We start from the raw sequence: 27,269 nt of genomic DNA on the forward strand, positions 1-27,269 counted from the left end.
GAGGCCCACAAAATCGAGGCGAAAGGCACCGGACGCTGTGTTTCACCGATCAGGGCTCGTTCGTCCCCGGCTTTCCTGGTCTGAACCGAATAAGGAATAACGGGCGTCCGTGTTCTTTTTTTTTTTTGGCGTTTTGACCCTACGAGGTGCGGGGCTGCAGGCAGCAGTGTCGCATCAGTATTCAGTACGTGGTGAACCTTGATGACTAGATGTGCGAAGCTTTTTTGCATCAGCGCACGTCCGTCTTTATCGATGCCTTGCCGACTCATCCTTTATGTGATGTTCGATACTCTGGAACTTGGATATGAAACCTCGCCCATGGCCATCAAGAATATCGAGTACGTGCACGCTTGATACGGGAAGATGAGGTGAAGGTTCGCGTGGCGCGTGCAGATTCCGTTCGTCACCGTGGGGATCTGATTCCTTGACTGAAAATAGGACCAGACCCTGGATATTGTCCTGAATGATCAGAATCAAAAGGTGGCTCTGTGGAAGCTTCGTGTCGCGACGCTGCTTGCATGGCAGTTGATTGTTGGGCCGCACGAGTATGGGAACGGCATCATGGCCGGCCCAACAGCTGGGAGTCCAACATCTACTCGTAGCCCATGCAAAGCACTCTCTATTGAGCCTTGTGCAGTGTCCTAAAGCGTTCGTTGTGTCGATAATCGTGTCACATATGCACTCAAGTACTAACAATTTTTTTAGTGGAAGTGCTATCGGATTTCAGCACATGTACTTGGTACGCATGGCGCCAGAGTCTGAGCATTATTACACCTATCTATGTGTTGATGCTGCTCCGGAATTTGTTCCGAGTCAGCTAGTGATTTGGCTATGCCACTTGGTCAGTGAAATGAGATCCGTTGCCAGACCATTTCAAATTAACTGATGTATCAGTACAGTAATACTATTGTGATGCATAAGAAGAGGGTTTGGTTCATAAAGTGCAGTAACACAGTAATGCGGTGATACTCCCACGCAAAATAAAAATAAAAAACATAAAATGCAGTGGTACTGATATAACGCTTCATTCTGCATTTTTTAACTAGTTAGTAGTACTCCAATATCAACTTGGTTCTGATAAGACGTCGCAATTAATGAACTAACATTCTTTTGCCAAAAAAATTAACACACTTCCTATACTACATACAATTACAAGTCACGCTCCTTACTATCGACCAAGAATCAACCGCATGGTTAGAGTTTTAAGATTGGGGTGTTAGGAATCGGGATTTTTCCATCCATGCTGGGCTTAGAGGGAGGTTCTTGGAAGGGACACCAGCTCCGCAGAGGAGGCGGAGGTGGGTGGGACGGCGATGCGGTGGGAATGCCGCTTGACGCGGGTGATGCAGGTGACGAAGGACATTCAGTGCATGGTGCCAGTGATGAAGGAGGCGACAAATAATAGATTATTTAGCGAGACGGTGGATTTAGGAGAGCCGCTAGAGATACGTAGATGCAGGCGGGGACGAGCGTCAGGGAAGAATACGAGCTTCATCGTGAAACTAACCTGCCAATCAAGTTTCTATTAGATGATGCTTGTCTGCATGATTGAATGCCAGCATAGATGAAGCGGACGGGAATGTGTTTGCGTCCTTTCCGCACACGAAGTTCAACGGATAGTCAATTTGGGAATTGATGCCCCGCAATTGCGTCACTCTGTGCACGTTTGGTCCGACGCAACAATGTCACAATCGATGTAACCAGCAGTCAAGAGTCAAGACCGGAGGAAAAGGACGATACAAAATAATAGAAAAGATCCTTCGTGTGGATGCATGGCCAAAACACAAGTGGCATTCTAATTTTTATTTGGTTAGAACGAATTGCAATTCATCAAGGAAAAGTTCAGCAGAGCCAGGATTTGACTAGCTTATCTGAAGTCTCCGTTTCGGTACAATTTTTTGTGCTTCAACGCTTTAAAAAATGAACGATATGTAGAAAAAAACTACATGTATTATTAATAAAGTATAAATAGGCATCAGATGACTCAAATTTAGATGGTCTCGGCGTAAATCCACACGTATGACCAACTGCAGTACCTGTGCTTGAACGCTTTAGGTTACAGGGGTGAATCCACGTCAAGGTATCTCCTAAAATTACCTACAGTTCAAAATCTATACTGTAGCAGTAGGGAAAAGAATTCCAATAATCGTGTTCTCGGAAAAAAAAAAACACCAAGAAACCGTAAAGAACTCTAGCATTTATCTCAGCAAGATCGACCATGGAAATTAATTAATTTCCAGTATCAAAGCCAGTCCAAGAACTCCGTCCAGTCGGCTATGTCGTCGACGAGCTCCTCATCGTTGCCTCTCTGTGTCAGTTGCTGCTGCCCAGAGCGGTCGCCGCCGCCGTCGCTGCACGATGTGTCGTCGTTCAGTGCAGACCTTTTCCTCTTCTGACCCGTTTCCTCCCTGTTCGCCATCGTAGCCGTCGCGGACGATGCCGCCTGGTTCATGCTGCCACCGCCGGCCGCGGCTGCGGTGCTCGGCCGGCGGTCGAACTGCCGCGGGCACCCGGACCTGGTGTACAACCGGCACAGGCTGAACTCGCTTCTCGTCTACAGAAAGAAACACAAAGCATTGCACGTTAAACATCGCAAGTCGCAGTTTCCCTCACGACTCGTCTGACTACAGTGACAGATTACGGAGTGATAAGGCAAGTTGCGCCCATCGATTATTAGCAGCTTAAGTGGAATCATTTACCTGGAGAGCATAGCTCGGTGCCGGATCAGCGGCAAGAGCGGCGGCGTCTGCGTCCTCGAGAGCCTTGTACTCGTTCATCTTCCACTTGGTCTTGGCCCCGGCCGGCGCGCGGCCGCGGTAGAACACCATGGTTTTCTTGGTCCCGATGGGTTGGCCGTTGGCGGCGTAGACCCACCCCGGGGTGCCCGCCGCCTTCCAGTACCCCGACGGCGTGGTCCGGCTGGGCCGCCCGCCCCGCGCCTCGCGCTCCTGCCGCGGGCAGAAGTAGAACCATGGCTCCTCGCCGGCGCACGCGCCACGGTGTACCTCTGTGCGCAATCAATCAATCGTTAGGCGTTAGCGACAACTAACGAAATGCACTCGACTGCGTGCCACGATATATTGCAATGTTTGTCGACGTGCCTGGGAGCTGCCATGGATCAAGGGCGCAGACGTCGGCGACGGGGATGACGCGCTCGATGTCGCCGTGGCGGATGCCGTCGAGCTTGTTCCGGAGGTAGAAGCAGACCAACTCCTCCTCCGTCGGGAAGAAGCGGAACCCGGGGGGCAGCTCGGCCATGACGACGACGTACGTTGATGGCGTAGTTCGCTCGTTGTCACGTCGAGCTCGAGCAGAGTGAGAACTCATGTATGGTAAGCTGGTAGCGTAAGGTTATATAGGATGCCAGGATGCGCGTTCTTGTTGTTGAGAGTTGACATGACGATCGTTGTGCGCTTGATTGCGAAGAAAATTCTTTCTCGTGGTGGAAAACTTGGAGTGGGGGTTGCATGGTGCGGTACTGTCGCAGCGACGTGTGTTGTGGTGGCGATTGGGGAGGAGGACCGGGTCAGTCTTATCCTTATTTGCTTACTTTTTTGCTTAGTCAGTCGTCTTTATTCCATCTTCCTTCAGCTTAGGGCATTAACTACTAACTTGGTTGCTTTCGGTGGGTATGCAGGGCAAAAATCTGGCTGGTGCTCACGGACAAAGCTAAGATGGAATCAGCATACACATCAATAGATCATATAAGGATTATTTGGCAAAGCTCCAACGTTTATAATTTTTAGAGCCAGTCATCTATAGTTTAGAAATTTTTAAAGCTAGAGCTATGGATAATTAGAGAATCTTTAGTTGAGATATATTTTCTTATTTTAGATTAAAAATAGATATTTAAATTATTTATTTTATCCTATAAACTTCAAATTCTGTATAAATCTCGGAGCTGGAGCTTTACCAAACAGAGTGTAAACCTCTTACCAGCTGTAACAATAGAAGCTGATGCTAGGGGTAGAGGTGAAAACGGCTCGGATAGTTTTCGGCCGATCTGAGTCTTAATCGGAAACAGATAGAACTTTTGAAATTGGCATCATATATTTTTGGCTCGGAATCGACATCAAATATTTTTTTTTACAGAATTGGTGTAGCAGTTTCTGACGGAATCGACATCGGCATCGGCATCGGATATCCAAAACCTAGTTCGGATGCTCTTAAAAATTCAAAACATTATTAAAATAATCATAAAAAATTCTGAAAAAAATATAATGTAGAGGATCCTATGACCTAGTCCAAAAAAATCAATTCTAAATATGATTTGTACAATAAGAAAAAAAAGTTCAGACTGCGTATAATAAAATTTATATTTTTTGTTTCTCATTGTATGGATCATATTTTTATCTAATTTTTTTAAGAGCTATATCATAGTATTCTCTACGTTATCAATTTTTTTAAGAATTTTTCAACATAATTTTGATAGTGTTTTGGATTTTGAGAGCAAGAAATAAAATATTTTTTATTTTTAAACATGTCGCCCATTTTCTCTCGATGTTAGCTGTCGTACGAGACGCCAATCAAGGACAGGGACATGGTCGTCTGCCGATTCCCACCTGACTCGATGGTGGCGCTATCTACGCTCGCATGCAGCGCGGGTTTTGGCGCCCTCGCCGTCTTCTTCCCCTATGGAGATAGTCCCGTCCTGAGGAAGTCTCTCCTTTACATTTGTGTATATGCTATCTTCAGTATTTTACTAGTTTTATGAGTTTGTGATGAATTAAGTTTTAATATGTGTATTAAATCTAAGTACTGTGTGAACTTGTACCAAACATAATGTGAGAGCTTGTGAAATTGTGATGAACTAAGTTACGTTGTTTATTATCTAAGTGACCAATTATATGGATTATATTATCTCAGCTATTGCATATATAATAACTTTCTAGTATGAATATATTATTTGCTTTTATTACGATCTTACATCCAATTTAAATGGTATTTTATGTTTCAGTAAATATTTGCCGGCTATATTCGTTTTCGATGAATATTCGTTTTCAATATTATTCGTGGTCATATTCGTATCAAAACTATTCATATTCAAATCCATTACCGATAAAAAATATAGTTTCAAATACGCTAGAGATTTGTTCCATCGATTCGGAACCGTTTTTATCCCAAACTAGAGGTACCTGCTAGTGGCCCACCCTTTAGATCCGCCCTTGCTACTAAGAGCACCTCCAGTGTTTCTCCAAACCGAGCCGAGAGCCGAGCACAATTTGATTTGTACACTACAGCAGACATGCGAGAATCTTCTTTAGTTCGATTCTTCTCTTTCGTTTTTTTTTTGGGAAAACAGGGCTTTATTACGCCCCGGCTTATGAAGAAGTCATACGAGCCAGGGTATAACAGACAGACATCCTCCAGGAAAAACGAAAAAGAAAAGAGAGAAAAAACCCTCTCTCTGTTCCTTTTCTTCGTGCTTGTCGAGTACAGTATGTGCTGCTCTGTTTCTTTCTACTGCCTTAGTTCTATTTTTTTTTTCAGGACCTGCAAAAACACATACAAACAATATCCAAGCATCCACACATCCCGCACCGATGACACCCAGCAACGAATGTTATCTTCCTCCCAAGTACTCCGTAGCCAAACATATGACCAAACAAAGTATCACACCATTTGCTTACAATCTCGGAACTTCCAATCAAATTGTAACAGGGTAAATTTGCACATTTCAAACCGAATCCCATGACTACCTTCAGACTATCCCTAACGAACACAGTACCAATTTCTAAACTTCATGACACCAGCACCATAAGTAAAATGTTATTCATTGATTGAAGGCAAAGGTAAAGCATTCCCACTTCGCTCTTCCACTTTTTGCTTCAACTGTTCCCCAACCTGACGTACCATTTGCATATCACCCGTATCCATAAAATGAATATACCCCATAATAGACAGTACCACTTGATCCAAAGTCAGAAGAAACTTATTTTTGAAAGTAGTATTATTGCGCCATTTCTAAACAGACCACAACAAGGCAATACAGCAAAAGCGCCCATTACTCACCCCTTAACCAGATCCCCCATAATCCAATCGTTTAAATCACTAGGAATGCGAAAGCAAACTCCTACCTCAAGTGGCCCAACCATGAATTGCCACTAGACAGGAAAAAAAATAGATGATCAATTGACTCATCTATATCACACAAACTACATCTTTTATCTCCACTCCATCCTCTTCTTAACAGATGACCCCTTGTTAAAGTTTTCCCACCATAGAGGATCCACATGAAAATTTGAATTTTGTAAGGTATTTTATACTTCCAAATCTCCATGTGTTGTTTAGAAATAGTGATTATCCCATTTTTAACATTTCTAAGCCATTTAATATATGTTTTCTGGAGAGGCTTCCACCACAGTTCCACTAATGGGTGGTTTCACCTCATATATAGTCTTTTTAGTACTTACGAATTGATGTAAGGGTCCCATGTCTAAAAATGATGATGCACGTGTTCTGCTTATCAGAAACCATGCTTCTTTTGCTTCTTATCTTTTGTAGCAAAAAAGATTCTAGTATCAGCATATGGAACTCTTTTGATCCTTATCAAAAGAAAAAGAAAAATCTGCCGCAGCGAAAAAACCGGTAACCTTTTTCTTGACATGTTCAATGATTCATAGTGCATATGCGATCTGCTGTCTAACCGCACGAGATCTTGATAATAAGAGGGAGGATATTGTCTGAATCAAGTGCCCATTCTATCGAAAGAGACTACCATTGACTTGTGCAAAATGGTCAGCTACCAAAACTCTTGTGTTAGATGGCAGTTTTAGTTATCATGTTTCTGCATTTGTTTGCTCTACCTTGGAGTGGCAAAAGAAAAAAAAAATTGGTGTTGAACGTTGGTCTTTTCTTGAGGTGCTGAGCAGGGAAATCCTACGCTCCACAGAACAAAGAACCATAACTGAAACAGTTTCGCTGATAGTAGAATTGCCGTTAGTCCGAGGGTCTTAGCCCAAACATTCCGTTGCCAGTTCGTTTACCCGATCGACGAAACGCGTGAGACGGTCTCTGTCCAACTCCGAGCTTTGGATGTAGTTATCGACGGGAAATGGAACTACGACCTGAAAAAGGTCCACGCGCTACGGCTACTGCTTTCCTTTTCTTTCTTTCTTCTTCCGGTGAGTTCGTTTTGACAAGTCAGACATGCTAGTCCAAATCAATGTACCCGGAGGCACCTTTTTTTTTAAAAAAAAAACACCGAGGCACGTACTGTTAGGGGTGCAAGTTTTATATCTTTTTGTTTATTAGGCCGATCCAAAACTAAAAAATTAAACTAAAAATTCAGTCTCACCTAATTAAATTAAAAAAATAAGTGTTGATTCAAAACTAACTATTGAGTAACCACTTGCATCCTCGCATCCATACGTACTGCGCTTGTTGTTGTTTCCAAACAGCCACATGAAGCAGTGTCGGTTTCCACGCTAGGGCGAGCCAAGATTTGGCTGTGCTTAGAAATTTTGATCTTCATTTGGTTTCGGGTTAAATTTGGTTTGGCCTAGGAAATTTTGGTGGGGCAAGAGATTGTATCACTTTTGCTATATTATGGCATCTCTAATGGTTATAAATAACTACTATCTCTTAGCTGATAGAACACACTTCTCAAATTTTATGTGAATTATGTCGTTCATAATTCTTCATACCTCACAAGAGAGATGTGCTAAGATGACTTACAGTACTGACTCTTCATCTTTCATTTTCAAAAGCTAATACTTGCTTCTCTCTATCCTGTATCCTCTGTGAGATATGAAGAATCATGCTAATCACAGTATTAAGATATGTGCTCCCTTAACTAAGAGATAACAATTATCTCCAATTATTAAAGATGCCCTTACACTGGGTTGCTTTCTTGGCTTCTGACACTCGAACTTTTTAGCCATCTGATCTACATCATGATGAATGTCAGGTTGGGATCGGATAAGAAAAAAATCGTGTGGTTCCTAGACCTCTTGCTCGAATTTTTGTTCATACATATTCCAGTTGACACTCTACAATGGTTTATGGGTTTTTTTTACGAACATTTCTTTTTCAACTTTTAAGTAGTCTCAGTGTAAATCATCAGTCGTATCCCAATTGATTTCATAAATCAAACATGGATACATTTGAGTGCTTTCATCCTAGCAAGCAACGAATATTAAGTAGAAGGAGAAGTAAGGAGAGAGGCGGTGGTGCTCACAAAATTTTGGGTGTTAGCGCTCTAGGATATATCCTAATTGTATAATAAACTTGGGTAAATTCGGACGGTTCAAACGGTTGCACAACAAAAAGCCCTAAAGCTAATATAGAATGAGATCATCTGAATTCACTAACTGGTGAAGTTAGTTGACCACTACAGTGCTGACACTATAATATTTCCAGCTATAGTATCATGCTACAGTACATTTTGCTATCATATTTGAAGTCACATATTATTTATCCTCTTACATTTCACTGTTCATATATGACCTCACCGTGCAGTCTGCGTGTGCGTAGCAGCAGCCGGTTCCGCAGATTCAGATCACCGGCCGTCGCCGTCGCCTGTCACGGAGAAGGACGTCTCCACCCGTGCTTTGACTGCCAGTGGCCGAGCACGTACGACGCTTCACTGCCCGACGCAGTCATCCACTCGCAGTCGCAGAATTACCAAGTACGCAGCCTTTCCCTTTTGCCCGCTTCTGGTCGTACCCCTACATGCAAGGCCCATATGGTTCGCGGGCAACAGCTCACCCTGGGACCGCGACGTCGCGCGCGCGCCCCGCCGGCAGCTCGACGCACTCCGGGTCCGGGGCAGAGGGAAGGGGAGACCGTTTTGGAGCCGCGTGCACGTACGTGCCGTGGACGAGCGCGTGCGGGGGCGATCCGACCGTGCTGCTGTCTCGTCGAGCGTCCTAGCTAGGTTGAGTACTTGATCGATCACGCGTGCGTGACTCGGTCCACGTTTTATGCTCTCTCCTCTTTTGGTACGGGATCATCAGCGCGCAAGCTGGATTTGATTTCGATGCGATTCTTTGCCTCCCATGAAAAAGATCGTTGTTTCGTCGTTAGTCGCGCAGGCAGGCTCCCGTGTTGGTGTTGCCGGGCGACTGCTGCCTGCTTCGGTTGCGTCAACGGGACCACAACTGGTAGCGCTTGACAAAACTTGGAAGATTGCCGCTAGCTCGTGGAACCCGGAGCTGTTGTCGTCACTGGCTTACGTACTCCTGTAGATGTGGGTGTGTGCCCTACATGGCAACATCACCGATCCCCAGGCACGCACAACCTCCAGTTTACGGTCTTTACATACATGAGCCAGGCAGCAAAATCCCCACGAAAACCCCTTCGCGCGTGTAAGCTCTCCATACGTGCCCATGTTTTTCACATCGGCTCCACCAAACGTGGCCGTTAATTCCACCCATCAAAATCACGCTGTCTCTTCAATAGATCCGCTTCCGGACGATGCAATCTTGCTTCTCCTCTAAACGATAGAAACAAACAATTTCATGGATTCATCTCTTTGCCCTTCTTTGCACACTAGAAACAAAGCTCTATGAAAAAAACGTCTGTTTCCATCCTCTCAGGAAAAAAGGTGACCCGTCCATTTGGCAGGACTCGAGCTACTAGCTTCACCTAGATTTAGTGGGTGTAGCCAAACACTCTAATTTTATATTTTGGTAGAACAACTAATTCTATAGAGTTGAAGACATCGTAATATAAATTTATTGGGTACTTAGAAGGATTCTCCATCCCGTACTTACCAAAGTCCTTGCAGAGTTGGCACCATGGGGTAATTACCACCACTGTCACTGAGACAAAGAAATTTTTTGTGCCACAATGTTTCTATTTCTGTGAAGAATGAATACGTTTTCTATTGTAGTATTTGTGCTTGTTCAACATTGCAGCCAAATTGCTAGACACACAATGTAGGTTTTGTGCATATGTACATTTATGATTAGTTTGAATTGTTTGTTGTTTTTTTTAATGAATTGAGAAAAGAATGTATTTTGCCTTAGTGAAATTTGTGATACCTTTCCTAATTGGCAGGTGAGTGGAGTGATGAAAACACTAGAACTACACAGGTCCTACTTGCTCTTTATTATAGGAGGCAGAACTACGAGGTAGAGACACGTAGCTGCAAGCCAAATAGTTATGCTTACATCGGAGCTAAGTTAGCTATGCTGATATCAGAGCCAGATGCCAAAAACATAAGCAGAACATAGAGAAATGTCGAAAGATACTTTAAACATTGAAAACATACACAATAAACGGCCGTGGGCTGAGGAGGGGGACATATTCCCCTCCTTTTATAAACCATTGATCCAATCTTAGCTAGAATTGTAAATGGACCATAATACCTAAAAGCAAGCTTTTAGTTGGACCAATTGGCCACTGATATTTGAATATATGGATACAATCTGAGATACACCTTGTCACCCACATTGAATTGGCACTCAGTTCTGTGTTTATCCGCCTGTTGCTTCATATAGTGCTGAGCTCGAGACAGTTGTTATTGCAAGAGTTGCTACATAACTTCCCTTTCCTTGAGCCAAGAAGCCAGGTCTGGTACGTTGCAGTCAGAGAGTTGCAAAATACCAAAATCTCTTGGTTTTCTGCCATATATGACTTTAAATGGAGAGATACCTAAGGCTGTGTGATAGTTGGTATTATACCAATACTCAGCTAATGGCAACCAATGTGACCAGTTCTTTGGGCATGAATGAACCGAGCATCTAAGGTATGATTCAAGGCATTGATTCACCTGTTCAGTTTGTCCATCGGTTTGAGGGTTGTATGATGAACTCGTTCTTAGCTAAACATGAGATAGACAAAATGGTTTTTGCTACAAATTGCTTGCGAAGATTCTATCTCTGTCAGAAACTATAGCTTGTGGGACACACGGATTGGATCTATAAGAGGGTTTAAATAGATTGCAATCCATAAGGGACTAGAGTTCTAATGGGATTCTAACATGGGAGCCCATAGTAGGATATATATAAGGGAAGGCGTGTTGAGGGGTGCGTACAGTTGAGCCACTTTGAAACCCTAGCTGCGCACTCTCCATCAGATCTCTTGAAACCCTAGTTGTACATGTAGTGCTAGCACACTGGTGTTCGATGTTCTAGTCTAGGATATGTGGATACCGTAGAGGTGCTGCTGCTATTGCGGTGCTGATCGGCTCGGCGTTGCTCCTAACAAGGTGATCACGACTAGTCTGAACACTACCGACAAGGAAGTCGAACCTAAAGGTTAATCCCAACTAGGAGGTTGATTGTCTATGAAAACCCTACTGAGTTCGACTCCTTCCTCTATATCAACGCGTACTATGTTGGATCGGTCTATAACTCTTCTTCCGTTGCACTGCGTGTCAAGTGGTATCGATCCATGATTCCCTACCCGCATGGTTTCCTAGTTGGACATGATAGAAATTTATTTTGCACTAGTGTAGCATACCCGCTCCCCAACACTTTTGACCTTTAGACCATGAGCCTTTAGCAAGTCAAACACTTTTCTAACATGATGTTCATGGTCTGAAAGAGTAGGACTGTAGATAATAATATCATCAGTAAAAATCAGTGCACAATCTCTAGCAAAGGTGCCAATATTTCATTCATAGCATTCTGGAATGTGGCCGAGGCATTGCATAAACCATAAGGTATAACCCTAAACTCAAAATGGCCACGGTAGGCCTGAAATGTAGTTTTAAGCTCATCTACTTCATTCAACCGAAAGTGATGGTAGCCAGCTCTTAAATCTAGTTTTGTGAACCAAGCATATCCTGACAGGTCATCTAGCAATTCATCTATAATGGGAAGTGGGTATTTGTTTTTTTTATGATGATAGCATTTAGGTGCCTGTTATCTATAAAAAACTCCATGCTCCATCTTTCTTCTTGACCAAAAGAACATGAGATAAAAAAGGGCTAACACTAGGCTTTATCAATCCAGAGTGTAACATCTCCTTTACTTGTTGTTCTATTTCAGTCTTCTGAGCTGGGGTGTGCTTGTAAGGCCTGATGCACACTGGCTTGGTTTCTGCTATCAGAGGAATATTGTGATCCCATGATCTATGTGGAGGTAGAGAGGTGGGTTCTTCAAATATATCTGAATATTCCTTGATTAGGCCTTGAATGGACTCTGTAATCTCTGCGGTAGGTTGCTCCTCTTGCACACATAGATGGACAATGTGGTGGATTGCATTTTTGTGGAGTAGCTTCTAAAATTTAGTTCTTGAGAGAAGGTTACAAGAATCCAGCTTAGGTGATACTCCTTGGAGAGAAACCATACAGCCACTGTATTCAAATGATATACTTTTCGTATCCCATTCATGAAGCATGGGGTTATGGAATTCAAGCCAATCCATACCAAGTACTACATCATAACAGCCCAAGCCAAGTATCATGATATTAGTATGAAACGTGTGTCCTTGAACCCACCAAGTATAGTTGGAGAATTGTTGATGGCATTGCAACAATCCTCCATTAGCTATTCTAACGGAAATGGATGGGATCATGGTGCGAACTCTGGTCAGTTTGGCATCGTGGAAGAGCTTATAAAACTATGTGAGCTGCCCGAAGCAACTAAAATGAGGACCTATTGGTCATCAAACAATCCCAAAAGACAGATGGTACGCAATCTTTCTGCTCCTGACAATGCCAGTTTTGAAATAGACATAAGTTTTTCTTCTTCAGAATCTTTAGTTGGCAGAGTTGGTAATGCATCATCTTGATGTTGTAGCATGTGTAACAACTCTTCCACAATATGTATTTGTACAGTGGATGCACATCGATGACCCAGACTCTATATTTTCACCACAGTTGAAACAAAGTCCTTTGGCTTTCCTGTATGCCTGGAGAGTTGTCAGGTGGTCTTCAAGCACTCGTTTGTCTGAAGCCCAAGCGCTATCTCCCCCTCGGTGGCCAGGTGCAGGATTGTTCGTAGAGACACGCACTGGCAGTATGGATAGTGAGGGCATACCCAGATTTTGTCCTTCACCTCGTGATCCAGTGGCGCCCTCTACACAATCATGTCGAGTGCGTGGGATCCCATGCACACTTTCTTTTATGGAGCCAGAGAATAAGCCATGTCTAAATCCTTGGGACATGCAAAATTGTCATGGCTCTTATGTCATCCCTCAAACCATCGACAAATCTAGTGGTGACGAAGACTAGATCGTATGCAGGGTTATGAGACAAGATTTGATGTATGAGGCATACAAACCTAGACATGTACTCGATGACAAAGCCTAGCTGCTTCAACTCAAATAGTTGTATGATGAATTCCTGATACTGATCCCTCCCAAAACGATCCACCAAATGAGCACACAGATCCACCCAAGATGAGAGTTCCCTTTGTGCCTGCAGCCACAATGTAGGTTGACCCTAGAAGTGGTACGTTGCTAGCTTCACCTAGAATTCTGGCGAAATAGAGTACATGCCGAAATAGTCTTCGCATCTCCACCTCCAAAATTGGAGTGCCTCGCTATCAAAGGAAGGAAAAACTAGCTTAAATGCTTGTCCCCTGATTTGTGAGGAATAGCTAGCAGTAATAAATGATGGGTGGAACTTCCCGGGTGGAAGTATCCAAGGGGATGGAGTCATAAGAGGCAATGTTGGTGTACCTATGGCCGGGGTTGGAAGTAGGGTCGTGACGGACCGTATGTCATTCCCTAGTGATCATCGTCGTTGCGGTGGATGTCAGGCCTGGGATGTCAGAATTCCATAATGAACCCTATCTAGATCGAGGGTAGAGAGAGAGGAGAGCATATAGAAGAAGAAGAAGAAGACGTGAGGAAGAAGCATTCATCCATGGGAACCAACTCCCGGCTCAGCCATTCACTTCATCGTTAGTTCGTCACAAAGTTCTACTCAGCCGGCTCATAACACTTCGCTGTCGAATTGATCACAGTGTTGCCCGAAAGCAGCCTAGTCACCCAAGCACACGGTTCTTCTTTCTAGCCCAATATCTTTCTTGCTTCTCTTGCGGCCCAAGCCCACCGAGTGTGTCACACTCTGGTCCGAAAGGGCGTGGGTTCAAATCCCACAGCTGCCACTTTTGTTATTCGACTATTTTCACGTTTGTCAACCGTTTTCTGTTTCCTGCGAAGATCAACGATTAATCATTTTCCTCTCAGATACGTAACGTCAGCTAGTTACCGACATATACATCATCCCGCAAGCCTTGGCCTTCGTCAAAACCCATGAACCAGTATCACAGCTGCAGTACACATCAAACCCATAACACACATGCAAAACCATGCTATATAAATGGACGTCCAAAAATAGTTCAAATTTAAATGAAGAATAATGCGCCCGGCCGGCCAGCTGCACGTCAGTGTACAGGAGCACGAGGCATATAGTTCAAATTTAAATGAAGAATAATGACTTTCCCCCGTTTGAGGCCTCCGTGAGCAACTTTTCCCTGCGGTGACGCGCACGCCCGCAATGACCGCGCCCAGTCGCCCACGGGCCACGGCGAAGCCATGAGTCTTGCACGCAGCTCAGAAACGAGGAATTAAATCCTCATCAAAGCCTCCCAAATCGCATTACGCACCATATTCTCAGCGGCATCAAATGCTTGCCATTTCGCGCATCGATTTGTGTATAAAGCTCATGCTCCTGCGACACTAGTGTCCTGCATTATTCACCTTGGTCACAAGACCGTCTCTTGGCTCGAGTTGCAGAAAGCATTCTCGTGTCGAAGCAAGGTGCGTGCAGAAAAGCCAGCTCCAAGCTGCGATCAATGGCATTGTTGTCGACAGGTTACGTGGTTTTCTTGCTCGTGGCAGTGGCGCTCGCCGCGCCGGCCGTGACAGCGGCCGACGTGGAGTGGGAGCACGTGGGGCACCATCGAGCCCGCTCCCATCTGGTCCCCTCCGCGCCGCAACCGGCAGCTGCACCGTCCGAGCCGCCTTCCTCCCCCGGGCTGTGCCCTCCCGATGGTTCGGCGCCAGACCCGTCGTCGGGCTCCTTCGCGCCTGGCATGGCGTCAGCTCCGGCCGCTGGCGCACCTGCCCCGTCGCCTGCAGCGGAGCATAGCAGCAGTTCAGCTGCCGTGCCGTTTGTCTGGCCGGCCGTTCTCCTGAGCGCCGCCGGCGTGGCCATTGCGATGATGGTCTGAGTCCAGCATTGATCGATATGCTTCTAGTTCTATGGGAAACGGTGGTTGGGCAACTCTAGTACTTTGTGCTGCCAATGTCCCTAATTTCTCATCATTTATTTACCACTCTACTTGTTCGCTTTGCTATATATGTTTTTGTTAATATATGTATTGTTATCTAAGCAAGTTATGTTATTCCTTATGGACAATTTGCTTGCGTGAATCTTCGTTGTGCGTTTTTTCCCTGCAATGGGGGAGATGTTTTTGTGCGTTGAAGACCTCGTAGAAGAGGATTCAGAAATCTGTGACGACCATAGGTTAGGTTCGATCGACCTGTGCTCCCTATTCGTATGTTTTATCATTCATGCGTTCCAAAGAGGTCCTCAACGGCCACCTTAGCTAGAACATTTCTTCCTGCAAGACTAACTCTACAATGGCACAATTCCCTACATTGCTGCTGCTATGGCAAGTCAACTGCAGCCTATGCTCCCTCTATCTTCTTGCCCCCTCCCATCGCAATGCGCATAGACAACATGGCAAAAAGAAATGCCTGCTGACGCACAACAATGCGCGAAGCTCCAGGTTGAACAAATTCGCAAAGAAAGGCAATGGCAGGTTCGCCGTAGGAAACAAGCGTGCAGGACGCCTGCGATTGCAGCAGCTGCGTCAGCAGCGACGATTACGAGCCGTTGGAGCCGACTGCGGAAAGCATCGAGGAGCTGAACGGAGGCGCCACTCCTCCCGACGAACCCGCCGTCGATGCTACTTCTTCTAGCATTTGCAGTGCATAAGCACAGCAGCATCAAGGCAAGATCAGTTCCAGGATTGCACAGGTAGCACGTCCTCCACATTTTATATAAGAAAAACACTCCGGAGTGCCACCTAACTTCCATATTAGCATTCAGATTTCCTGATCTTTCTGCAAGCTGAACGTATGAACAGGCAATCACTTGCAACAGGGAAAGAAAGCAGAGGAGTCCAGCCTCGGAAGTGATATCGTGCCTATTTTGCTGATCGCTGGAGGGACTCCATTCGCAATTGCAACAGCTTTCCTCGTCACCAAGCGCTGAGCTGCAGTCCGAATAAGCCCTGCTCTCCGTAGATGCATCAGTGATGATGTCGTCTTGTCAAGATTTCGTCATATCAAAACAGAATGGCATGGGCCACCACACCACTCAATATTATCGTCCAGTCACAGAAAAATATATTATAAGCTGACAGCTAAAGTGTCTTCATTCACGACTGATTGTGTGGATGAAGCCAACCTGATACATTTATACACAACATCCACAGCACTGACATCCGCCCGAATCTGAATTGTCCCCGAAATCAGTCAACGCCAGTGTATTGTTGTACAGTAAAACTCATGTCTCGTTCGCATCAATGTATGTGCTAACAGAGGAGTCAGAAAAAAAAAACTGGTGCCAGAGAAGTTAGAGACTAAGCATTGAGCTATTGACAGAGAAACTACAGTAGACCTCCCCTTTATTATTCCTTGACTTTCTTTCTCCATTTCAGCTAACTAAGATGCAATTAACTATTGCAGGAACATCAAAAGAAGCACCATTGATATGATCTGCTGCGCAACTCAGAAGGATAATCCATCTGAAACTAGCTTCCACTTTCTTCCTTGAAGATTTCTGCTGCAACATTCCTGACACTCACGGAAGGATACAAACCCAGAACCAGATGTAAAGCCTGAACCATCAACATCTTGCTCCTCGATAAGATAGCTCTGGATAAATGTAAGCTTTGGTGTTATACACCTGTCCTGCTTCAACCTATTTATCGTTGTTCTCAAAAGACATACATGATATGCGAACAAAATAAGCGGCTGAAACAAACAAGTAGGGCTTCTATACTTACAACAATAACAATAAAATTTTCTAGTTCCAAGTAAGTTGAAGTAAACTAGAGATGAAATCTACAAGATCCAATTAAAACATAATAAGAAAACAACAATAATAATAAAGGTACTAGTAATACTAAAATATAGTAAAAGTAATAACGGTACACAGAGACCGATGCATAAGTTATAGTTCTGTTACATTAATTGCTAATTTTCACGTGCTTCTATTCATTGATAGTTCTTTAGAGATATTCAAGTCTCTCTTTACAAACTCTTCCCATGTCAGTTTTGATCGACTCTTGCCTCTCTTCACATTATCGATACGCCTTAGTACACAACTATGCATAGGTGACTCTGAACGTTTCTGTTAGATATGTCCTAACCATCTTAATCGATATTGGACACGTTTTTCTTCAATTGGTGCTACCCCTACCTTATCACGTGTATCATCATTTCAGATCCGATATTCTTCTGTATGGCTACAAATCCATCGCAACATACATATCTCTGCTACACTTAACTGTTGAACATAACGTCTTTTAGTTGGCCAACATTCTGCGCCATATAACATTAGGGGTCAAATCGCCGTTCTATAGGACTTACATTTTAGCTTTTGTGGTACCCTTTTATCACAGGGGATGCCAAAAGCTTGGCATTGTTTCATCCATCTGGCTTTGATTTTATGACTAATATCTTTATTGATATCACCATCCCTCTATAGCATCGATTTCAAATATTGAAAGGTATCATTCTTGGAAACCATCTCTCCACCGAGACTAACATCTTCCCCCTCGTGTCTAGTAGCACTGAAATCACATTTCATATACTCGGTTTTAGTCCTACTAAATCTAAAACTTTCGATTCTAAAGTCTGTCTCCACAACTTCAATTTCCTATTAACTCTTATCCTACTCTCGTCAACTAGCACCACATCGTCAGCGAAGAGCATACACGAGGGATATCTCCTTATATATCTTTTCTGACCTCATCCATCACCAAAGTAAATAAATAAGAGCTCAAAGCTGACTCTTGGTGTAGTCCTATTTTAATCGGAAAGTCATCGGTGTCCTCATGACTTGTCCGATCACTTGTCACAACATTATTGTACATATCCTTGATGAAGGTAAAATGTATTTTGTTGGGACTTTGTGTTTCTCCGAGATCCACCATATGATATTCCATGGTATTTTATCGTAAGTCTTTTCCAAGTCAGTGAACACCATGTACAAATCCTTCTTTTGTGTCTTGTATCTTTCCATAAGTTGTCTTATCAAGAAAATCGTTTTCATGATCGACCTCCCAGGCATGAGACCAAATTGTTTTTTGGTAATGCCCGTCGTTCTTCTTAGGCGATGCTCAATAACTCTCTCCTATAGCTTCATTGTATGGCTCATCAACTTAATTCCACAGTAATTAGTACAACTTCGAATATCTCCCATATTCTTGAAGATCGGTACTGTCGGAGGGTGAACTCCTTAAGCGGAGATCTGGAGGGACCCCTTTGAGATTCGGCCGGGGGGATTATTCTGAACCCGCCTCGTACGTGAAATAAATGTGAGTAAATGAGATGCAAGTGGGGTGGAATGATCGGATGCAGGAGGAAGTAAATGCTCAGGGGATTTTTAGACAGGTTCGGGCCGTTCTGAGCGTAATACCATACTCCTGTGTGTATGCTATAAATGCTCTGAGAATATCTTTCTGAGGATCTGCTGGGTTATAAGAATGTTTTTCTAAGTCTAGAGCTTCGTGCTCCTTGTTCTTCGGTTGATCTAAGTCTTGGTTCTTCTCTGTCCTCCGTCCTATATCTCCTTTAGCCCTCTTTCTCCGGGGAGCCCGCCCTGCTTATATACCCATCGGGGCGGTAGTGTACACAGAAAGGATGGCGCAAGTTTCAAGGCACCATAAATGGAAAGCAACCATAATGGGCTGCTGCGTGAGGTGACGAGGAGGGTTGAAAATGCGCCGCTGTCTGGTCTTCGTCGTCGTCATTCTGCTTTTCGGCGAGTGCTGTGGGGAGGGCCCACCGGACAGCCACCGAATAGCCCCGCGTGCCCACCCGGTCAGAGCAAGCCTGACACAGCAGGGCGGCAGGCGGTGTGCCTCGAGCCCTGCAACGTTATCCCGAGGCGCGCCGGATGACACGCGATGGGACTTGCACATTAAATGTCCCACGCCTCCCTGCCAGACCGTGGCAGGGACTGACATCAAGCGTGGGGAGAGTGGTTGGAAGTGACAGGCCACGCGCCCTCTTAAATGCGGCATCGGGCCTCTCACCAATTGGCACCTCACCGCTGAGCCCTTGTGGGGACCACTGGTGAAGGATTTCTCAGGCCCTCGGGGAACTGTGAGTGCTCGGGGATTACTGTTCACAGCCACGAGTACTCTCTCCCGGATATGCCCTCTCTTGGTCCTCGGGGAACTGTGAGTGATCGGGAACCACTGTTCACGGCCCTGAGCACTCTCTCCCGGAACTTGACTGCTCGGGTTCTCGGGGAACTCGGGTGCTCGGGGGCCACCGTTCACGGCCCCGAGCACTCTCTCCCGGAACTAACTTCTCTTGTCATCGGGGAACTCGGGTGCTCAGGGGCCACTGTTCATGACCTCGAGCACGCTCTCCCGGAACTCGGCCTTCTCGGATTATCGGGGAACTCGGGTACTCTGGGACCACTGTTCATGGCCTCGAGCACTCTCTCTCGGAACTTGGTCTTCTCGGACCTCGGGGAGATAACCTCCGAGGGAGGACGCCATGTGGCACTCTGTTGTTTTGGCCTCGGGACTCGAAGACCCTGATTCCCATGTTACCGATAGGTACAAATATACTTCTTTATTCTTCGAGTATCTTATTTGGCCGAAAAATGAGATTGAAGAGCTTAGTCTCCAAGACATCTCTACACCTCAATAAGGATACTATCAAGGTCTATCGTCTTATCTCCTTTCATCCTTTTTAAAGCTTTTTTGACCCTAGCTTCCTGAACCCTTAAATCATCGGTTAGTATCATCAAAAGAGTCCTCTAGCTCAATGGTAGAGCTCTCATTCTCCCTGTTTAACCGTTCGTGAAAAAAATATAATTTTTTAGCTAAAAAAGGGTCTGATTTCTAATCCACTGCTCCACCCCAAACAATGTAAAGGGATGTACTTACAGTCACGTGGTGGAGGAAAACTCGACGAATAGTAAACAATAAGGTTGGTAAATGCGTCCAGAAGAAATATTGGGCTTTCACTCATGATTAGAGCAGCACGGCTCAACGTGTGCCGTGGGAATGCTTGCTTGTCAGGTGAGGAATATGAAGTCAAAACTGGATATATAGCGTTCCAGATCGCAGTGGCTGTTGAAGTAGGTCCAGCAGTGCTCGCAGCGCGGGACAGGGTTGCCACCGGCACCGGTGGTGGGGGCTGGCCCTGCTCGTCGGCGGCGGCAAAGAGCGTCACGGCCACGCCCTACTGGACGGCGCACGCCTCCCCCTCCGGTGTGGCCGAGAAGCGGGAGACCGTTGCACTAGCAGCCATGGCTGCGCGCTGGGCTCCGGTTGGGCTCACTAAGCGAGGTGGCGATGGGGACCGGGGTGGGGGCGATGGGGCGGAGGAGGCGGCAACCGCTACAGTCTGACACGCTGGGGCCTGGAGACGAGGAGATGGATTTCTGCGACTCTACACTGGTCCAAGATGGATCCAGACCGTTCATGTGTGATCGTACGGTTGTGCGGGGTTTGAATAACGTCACCAGGCTAGTACGGAACAAAATTTTCTTCTCCTCCCTTTTTTCTGAGTGTAACTGAAAGAGAAATGGCGAAGACGAACTGGACCCACCGAAAGCACACCTGGTGAGGCGATTGCGTTGCGGCTGCCGTGGGAAGGACAAGCACACCCATGGCGGCGGTCAGAGATGGCGAGGAAGCGTGTGCACCACATGCTTCTGGAGGAGGAAGCAGGCGAGAATAATAGCAAGGATGGAGTCGCAGTGGCAAGGATGGTACTTTTACCCGTACGTGTGGGGTTCCTACGCCCTCGGCCTCGCCGCCTGCCTCGCCTAATGGTGGCGCAAGCTCCATCGCACCGAGGGTCGCTCCTCCATCGCCGACTTGCTGACCGCTGGGCCAGAGCAGCCCGCCTTCGGCCCATGAGCGCGTAAGCCGACCCTTACTCTAAGTTTTTTCGTAAATACTGTGCTATATGTTGATTTTTTTTTTCCTCTGCATTTTCTGAGCTCGCGTAGAGGCCGTGTTGCTTCTTAGTTCTTGTTTTGATCGTCTAGATGGTGATCTGAGGTAAAATAATAGTAAACGTGGGATTGAAATTGTTGTTAAACATGGAGTGATCATTGGCATCAACCTCGCAATCTATAACTGAACACAATTCATCTAAAAAATAACTGCCCACAATTATACCAAGAACAATCCGATACACTTGTACTAATACAATAAGGTAAATAATACAGCGAAAGAACAAAACCAAACAACAAATCCATGAGCCTAGTTACATGCTCGCTGATGCTATAGGACCACTCGTGGGCCACTTCTATTGCTATATTCCAATTTAGCTCATGTTTCCAAAATTTTAACTGCTCGGCAAGAACAGGTGCATGGACATGCTAGTGATGCATCAGCCTTTCTCTTCTATGTAGAATTACAATCTACAATCCAATCAACTGATGGAGGGTAGAAAAAGTTCTTGATAACCTGCATTAGAAAGTAAATGAGCAGTGAGATCAATATCAGAATTTGTCAGTTGTCACTACAGGGACCTTGCAAGGAATAACGCAATTGACCATATCATATCGAAAAGAAAGATACAGAAGCTCTTGTTTGATCTTAGTTTGATAAAATTCGTAGTGTAAAATGAATGGAACGCTACCATAGTTCATAAGTCTAGGTTTTGTCAGCTCTAGAAAAAGAAAGTTCCTACGTAGTCCATGTGGGACAAGTAAAATGGATACTGTCATCTACTAGATAACCAAAGCAAGGAACAGAGTACTTGTTCTGCCTAAACATTCTTATCCTAGAAACAAAACCTCCCAGCTTTGAGCTTTCTACCGCATAATAACTTATATGCTCTTACCATATATAGAAGTGGGAGAAAATTCTATATATTGCACAATCCCCTCATGTGTTGAAATACTTCTAGGACCTCAGATGATGAAATTGGTTAGCTTTAAAAAAGTCTGAACCTCTCAGAAAATGCCCTGTTCAAGGTTTAGTGACAAAACAGCGAGCGCTCAACAGCAACAGGCTCCAGATTTGGCCAAAAGGACAATGACTTCTGAAAAGTACCCATGGCCATGGAGGCATGTTTGTCAATGCTTATTCGATTCTCATAGATGACGCGAGCGAGGCGGTTCGATTTGGTTGGTCGGTCTAGAGTTCTCAGGGCATGGGCAGAGCAAGAACCGATCAACCACCGGCCTTCCCTCCCTGGGGGATACGCTAACCGAAGGCATTCGTCACATGGCGCGCCGGAGTCGAAAAAGGCCAAACATATGTTGCCTTCAGGGCAAGATGACCGGCCACCCAACATCATCGCTGAAAAAGGTATGTCAAACTACCGAGGACAAAGCTGATAAATATGTTTTAAACCCTTTTAACTAACCATTATATCGAAAGTAAGAAGTAAACAAGTGCTTCGAAAAGCCACCACAATACAAAAAAGGAGTCAAAGAGGGGTCCAAAAAATAAGTTTCAGAAGAAATATTATATGAAACAAGAATACGGCCGAGATTTGCTTACCTCAAAGTCAGAATAATGTTTCGGCCCTGCTAGTCTGATGTGCGATGTAAGCACAAATGGTTAGTCAGAAAATATCACAATCCCCCTTGTGCAGTACTTGGAAAAAAAAATATACTTGCGTAGGATGTTCAGAAGAAAAAGGCGGCGAGTAGGACAACAACCGCCACCGGAAATGTAATCTGCAGCAGTGAACAAAGGGTAGGAAAGAAGGATAAGCTTTTTGCGACAGAGATGTTATTTGACAATCTTTCTGTAACCATGTGTTTCTTATGCGAACCAAATTTGCGTTCAGAGTTAGTAAGACCCCTTACTTACCTTCGGCTTGGAAGAAGAGGAGAACGTCGGCGACGGGCTGAAGGATGCTCCGTTGAACCCGAGGTTGTACACCGGCGTGCCGTTGGGGTAAAACAGCCCGTAGTTCCTCTCCGACGTCGGCCCGGGCTTCATGTCCTCGTTGAACAGCGCGAACACGAACACGTCGACGGGCACGTCCGGCTTGAGCGGCGTGCCCTGGCCCGTCGCGATCCTCTTCATCAGGTTCCCGTTGTACGCCGCGGCGTTGGCCACGGTCGCGCCCACCTCGTCGTCGTCCCCCTTGGACGGCCACCCGGTCTCGGAGATCCTCACGCTGACGTCCGTGTGCCCCACGGCCTTCATGGCCGCGTACACCGCATCGATCTGGGCGTAGAGCATGTTGTCGTAGGTGAGGTTGGTGTTTGGGTCGCGCACGCCGGGGTTGGGCTCGAACAGCACGTACGGAAGCGACACGCTCCCGGGGCTCGCCTTGTAGGCGAAGAACGGGTACGCGTTGATCAGGAACGGCGAGCCGACCTCGGCGTGGAAGTTGAGCAGCGGCTTGATGTACTGCCCAAGGTCCTCCCGGAAGGCGCCTGCCGATGGCGGGTAGCTGCTGGCGAGGATGTTGACGGAGTGCGCCGTCGAGACGTTCACCTGGCCGCCGAGCCCGAGGTCGACCAGCGCCTGGTAGACGGCCTGCATGGCCGGGAGGAGGTTCTGCATGGCGACCGTGTCCTTGCCAGAGAGCACCTCGTTGCCCACGGTGATGCAGGTAACGCGCGTGGCGGGAAGGAACGGCTGCACGTGCTGTGCCACCCAGGCGCGGGCCTTGCGGGCGTCGGTCAGGTTGTGGAGGTCCTCGTTGCCGACGATGAACTCGACGCCGGTGCCGGCGAAGGCCGTGAGCACGGCGGGGTCGGCGTCGTAGAGCTTGACCCGGTTGACGTTGAACGACTGGAGGAGGCCGGACACCTGCGTCGGGTGCGGGAGGTTGTTCGCTATCTGGCCGTAGTTGATGCCGAACTTGAGTGGCGCTGTCGCCGCCGACACAACGTCCGTGGCTGCGATCAGGGCCAGAACCGGACATTCCATTACTCCAAAGAAAGGTGAAAGACAATATGCAGATTTAGGAGGGCTAGAAATGACAAAACGAAATTTAACCTGAACGTTGATACTCATTGAACATTTTTTCTGCCAATAATTAGCACGGATATATGAAATTTTGCATCTGAAGAACCAAAGTTTAGAGGAAACTAAATCTGTTCCCTTTCATATAAAATGGCTTCTAATACTCTTAGGTGGGAAGTCGTTTTCGATAACAAAACGTACAAAGCGAATATTCATCAGCAACGCATGCAATCAGAGGAAAATTTCAAAGAAAAATGTCAAATCAGGCATACGTGATTTCAACAAGGGATCACGGACTGACGTGGAAATTTATTGTTTTCTCTATCAAATACACGTCGGACTAGCCGCCTGACTATGCTTAAGGAACCTGCGAAAACGACCTCGCAATGGCAATGCAACAATGTTCCATGTCACTGAAGAAAAATATAGAAGAATTGTTTTGCTACATGATAGGATGATCTCATCTCCCATGCTAAAATTACAACCTTTTTTTTGTGTGTTTGCGCTGTTGCCCTTACAAAACCTGCACTCAAAGACCTTGCAACTTACTGAAATGAGCCAGAGAAGAAACAGAGAACGCATCTAGACAAAAATGAAATTTTCTTTCTGTGCATGGAGCCTGTTAATCAGAAAAGAAAATTTGAAATCTGGAGCGACTTGAAGATCAGGGGTAGTGTCCATGTCCAAGGACCGAAGGACGAGCGTTTCTACTCCAAAAGCAACCATGAACAGAAAGAGTTCTTCTCTAGTAAGTACCTGAGAGGAGCGAGAGCAGCAGGAGGCTGGGCAGAAGCGAGGAGGAGAAGAAGACGGCGCAGAGCTCCACCCGCGCCATGCCTCGGCGCTCTCCTGCTATTTCTCTCCGCTTTCCTGCTCGGCTTTTCTCTGTCTCCCGCTCAGGGCGATGCTGGAGGAAGCACAGTTACGTTGGGCATTAACTCGCGCGTTTCTCTCCTGTCGGGGCCGGGTCGCGGGTCGCCTACCTTTCCCTGCTCTTTATAGTAGCTGCCGTTGAAACTTTTTAAAATAATATTATTTTATTGGAAATATATAAAAATATTTTTTTAAATAGGAAAATTGTATAAATATGTGTCAGTCGGTATTCAATTACCGGCTACGGTATTTTTGGCAATTGGAGTGTCGTAGGTAAATGTTAAAAAATCATAATTTTTTCATATAATTTTGAATAAAGATAATCTTGATATAAAAATTGTACATATATCTACAGTTTTATAGTTGAGCACTTTTTTCATTTGAATCCATTTAGGTATCTAGAAAGCGACTAAAATTTTTAGATCTATAATTTTCATAAAAGATTATCTTCATTTGAAATCATATTAAAAAGTTATAATATTTTTTATTTGAATATTATCTACGGAACACCAGATCTGTCAATAGTTAATATCCAACTGTCGACAGGCTATCTAATTACCGATAAGGACTAGTCAGCATTTTAATTACTGATAACCGTTTCACATCTGTTTCTGCAACTTTCTCATATTGCATAATATTTTTTGCATCTTTTTTAATAAAATAATATTATTAAAAAATTCACCTGCCGTCGCTGCAGCGTACGATCATACGGTATGCTCTGTTTTATACTTCCTGCCGTCCAAAGAAAGTCCAAACCATATCAGACGGGTAGAACAAAACATCCCTATCGGAGATGGCCGCTCGTTACCGGCACGGCACGCCCGTATGACAACCTTCGTAGCTTACCAAATACGAAGACGTCCTAAAAATATGCATGGAATTCATACGTTTCAAACAGGCTCTTACAGTTCAGCCTTTGCTTTGCTACTCATTTTAGGAAATCCAGAAACAATGCTAGAAAGAAAAATCCATTGGTAACAAAAATGCTCCTTCTCAGCTCGGATACGGGTGTTCTTATTCTGATTAAGACAGGTAGTTCCTCCTAGCCAATATCGTTTTTATTTTTTTTTATGCTGCAGCTAACGGAGACGGCGAAAACCTTGTGCCGTGGTTGTACAAGCCGGAGCGCCGCATACCGGCCGGCTGCCGAGCACGGTGCTGTGCCTTTCGTGGCCATGTCGACGGTAACCTTGTTGGCTCGGCTCCGGCGGCGCACAGCCGGTGCTCTGCTGACTGGTAGTGGTTGCTGACCAAATATTAAAGGCTCCACGTCAGCCCGTCACACACTGATGGCGATACTGAAAGTGAAACTTTGCTCATTTGATCTCAAAGTCTCAGTAGAAAGGTTGGGCAGATCTGAGTTTGTATCAAACCAAGCTTACGGGCTTGCTTGTCTCCTGATCTTTCTGTGCAGGTAGTGCTCCTCCTGTTCGTTCATTGGTGGATAAACATACGAACGTATGGAAAGCAACTGATGAATACTCAATATTCAACAATCAACGTGACGGAAGATAGAAGTCCAATTTCTGAATCCTATCGAATCCGAGCTCCATCCCCGATTCGTTTGATACTTCAAAAGTCCGTCTTGCTGGAAAAGAGCACGTGCAACGTTTATTTGAACTGTACAAGAGTTGAACAACTTTGATTTTACTTAAGCATTTCGAAGCTCAATGGTGATTAAACAAAGCAAATCAGGAAACGATGCTAATGGTTCAAGACCAGGTATGCCACAACACACTAACAGAAGGACAAAGGTGTGTGTTAATGCTGATCTGCTACAACGACGATGGGGAACGGACGTTTAGGGATGAGGATTGCTGAGATAAAGAACATAGCTCAAAGGACAGACAGTAAGCAGATCGATGTCCTGCAAGATGCACTCATGCACCTGGACGCTGTAGCTCTAAACCTGCCTTCTGAAAACTGAAGGGCCAAGAAATAGTAAGGACTGAAAATGCTATGCGTGTCAACATTCAGAGATGCAGGCCCCTTCGGTTCGTTGCTGAATCTTGCCACACCTAGGTTAGGCAAATTGTGGCGAACAAAACAGGCGTCACAAGTGTGACAAATTTTGGTATAAAATTAAGTCTATGGCATGTGGGGTATAAGGCTAAGAAAGTTTGACGAGCCAAAATTGTGGCATCGAACCAAACTTTATAACAAAATTATGGCGTGCATAAGGTGAGATTGGTTGTTCGTATAGGATCTTACCTTATGGACCGTATATGTAGACTGAGCCGAATCATATTTGTTGAAAAGAAGAGTGTTTAGTTGGTTGTATCTGTTTGCATAGGCTGTGCTGAGTTTCTATTTGGTTGACCGAATATGAGACTGTATGAACAGATGCAA

The 27,269-nt window shown here is 45.3% G+C and overlaps 2 protein-coding genes across 3 annotated transcripts; both read right to left on the reverse strand.

Moving 5' to 3' along the window:
- Positions 1 to 1,980: 1,980 nt before the first annotated feature.
- Positions 1,981 to 3,442, reverse strand: LOC133885188 (NAC domain-containing protein 90-like). The gene is made up of 3 exons (XM_062324861.1): positions 3,102 to 3,442; positions 2,700 to 3,007; positions 1,981 to 2,554 (listed from the first exon to the last, which is right to left on the reverse strand). Exons 1-3 carry the CDS (start codon positions 3,325 to 3,327, stop codon positions 2,243 to 2,245), a joined length of 846 nt encoding a protein of 281 aa, XP_062180845.1. The 5' UTR covers positions 3,328 to 3,442; the 3' UTR covers positions 1,981 to 2,242.
- A 17,813-nt stretch (positions 3,443 to 21,255) lies between these two features.
- Positions 21,256 to 25,008, reverse strand: LOC133885730 (glucan endo-1,3-beta-glucosidase 14-like). Of its 2 annotated transcripts, none has more exons than XM_062325469.1 (4): positions 24,804 to 25,008; positions 22,938 to 23,980; positions 22,623 to 22,801; positions 21,256 to 21,578 (listed from the first exon to the last, which is right to left on the reverse strand). In XM_062325469.1, the coding sequence occupies exons 1-3, from the start codon at positions 24,880 to 24,882 to the stop codon at positions 22,751 to 22,753; spliced, it is 1,173 nt and encodes a 390-aa protein (XP_062181453.1). In that variant the 5' UTR covers positions 24,883 to 25,008; the 3' UTR covers positions 21,256 to 21,578; positions 22,623 to 22,750. The 2 variants fall into 2 exon arrangements, with proteins under 2 accessions (XP_062181453.1, XP_062181454.1); XM_062325470.1 differs by lacking the exon at positions 24,804 to 25,008 and adding an exon at positions 24,081 to 24,789.
- Between the last annotated feature and the right edge of the window lie 2,261 nt (positions 25,009 to 27,269).

This window comes from Phragmites australis, chromosome 11 (assembly GCF_958298935.1).
Source record: "Phragmites australis chromosome 11, lpPhrAust1.1, whole genome shotgun sequence".
Lineage (NCBI taxonomy): Eukaryota > Viridiplantae > Streptophyta > Magnoliopsida > Poales > Poaceae > Phragmites > Phragmites australis.

What these genes read in the sequence shown, in the direction of transcription:
- LOC133885188 (XM_062324861.1), bottom strand. Translation starts at nt 3,327, where the DNA reads ATGAGTTCTCACTCTGCTCGAGCTCGACGTGACAACGAGCGAACTACG. An exon ending in TGATCCATGGCAGCTCCCAG is followed by an intron (nt 3,008 to 3,101) that starts GCACGTCGACAA and finishes GATTGCGCACAG; the next exon opens with AGGTACACCGTGGCGCGTGC. An exon ending in CACCGAGCTATGCTCTCCAG is followed by an intron (nt 2,555 to 2,699) that starts GTAAATGATTCC and finishes TTCTTTCTGTAG; the next exon opens with ACGAGAAGCGAGTTCAGCCT.
- LOC133885730 (XM_062325469.1), bottom strand. Translation starts at nt 24,882, where the DNA reads ATGGCGCGGGTGGAGCTCTGCGCCGTCTTCTTCTCCTCCTCGCTTCTG. An exon ending in GCTGCTCTCGCTCCTCTCAG is followed by an intron (nt 23,981 to 24,803) that starts GTACTTACTAGA and finishes CCCTGATCGCAG; the next exon opens with CCACGGACGTTGTGTCGGCG. An exon ending in CCTCTTCTTCCAAGCCGAAG is followed by an intron (nt 22,802 to 22,937) that starts GTAAGTAAGGGG and finishes TCACTGCTGCAG; the next exon opens with ATTACATTTCCGGTGGCGGT.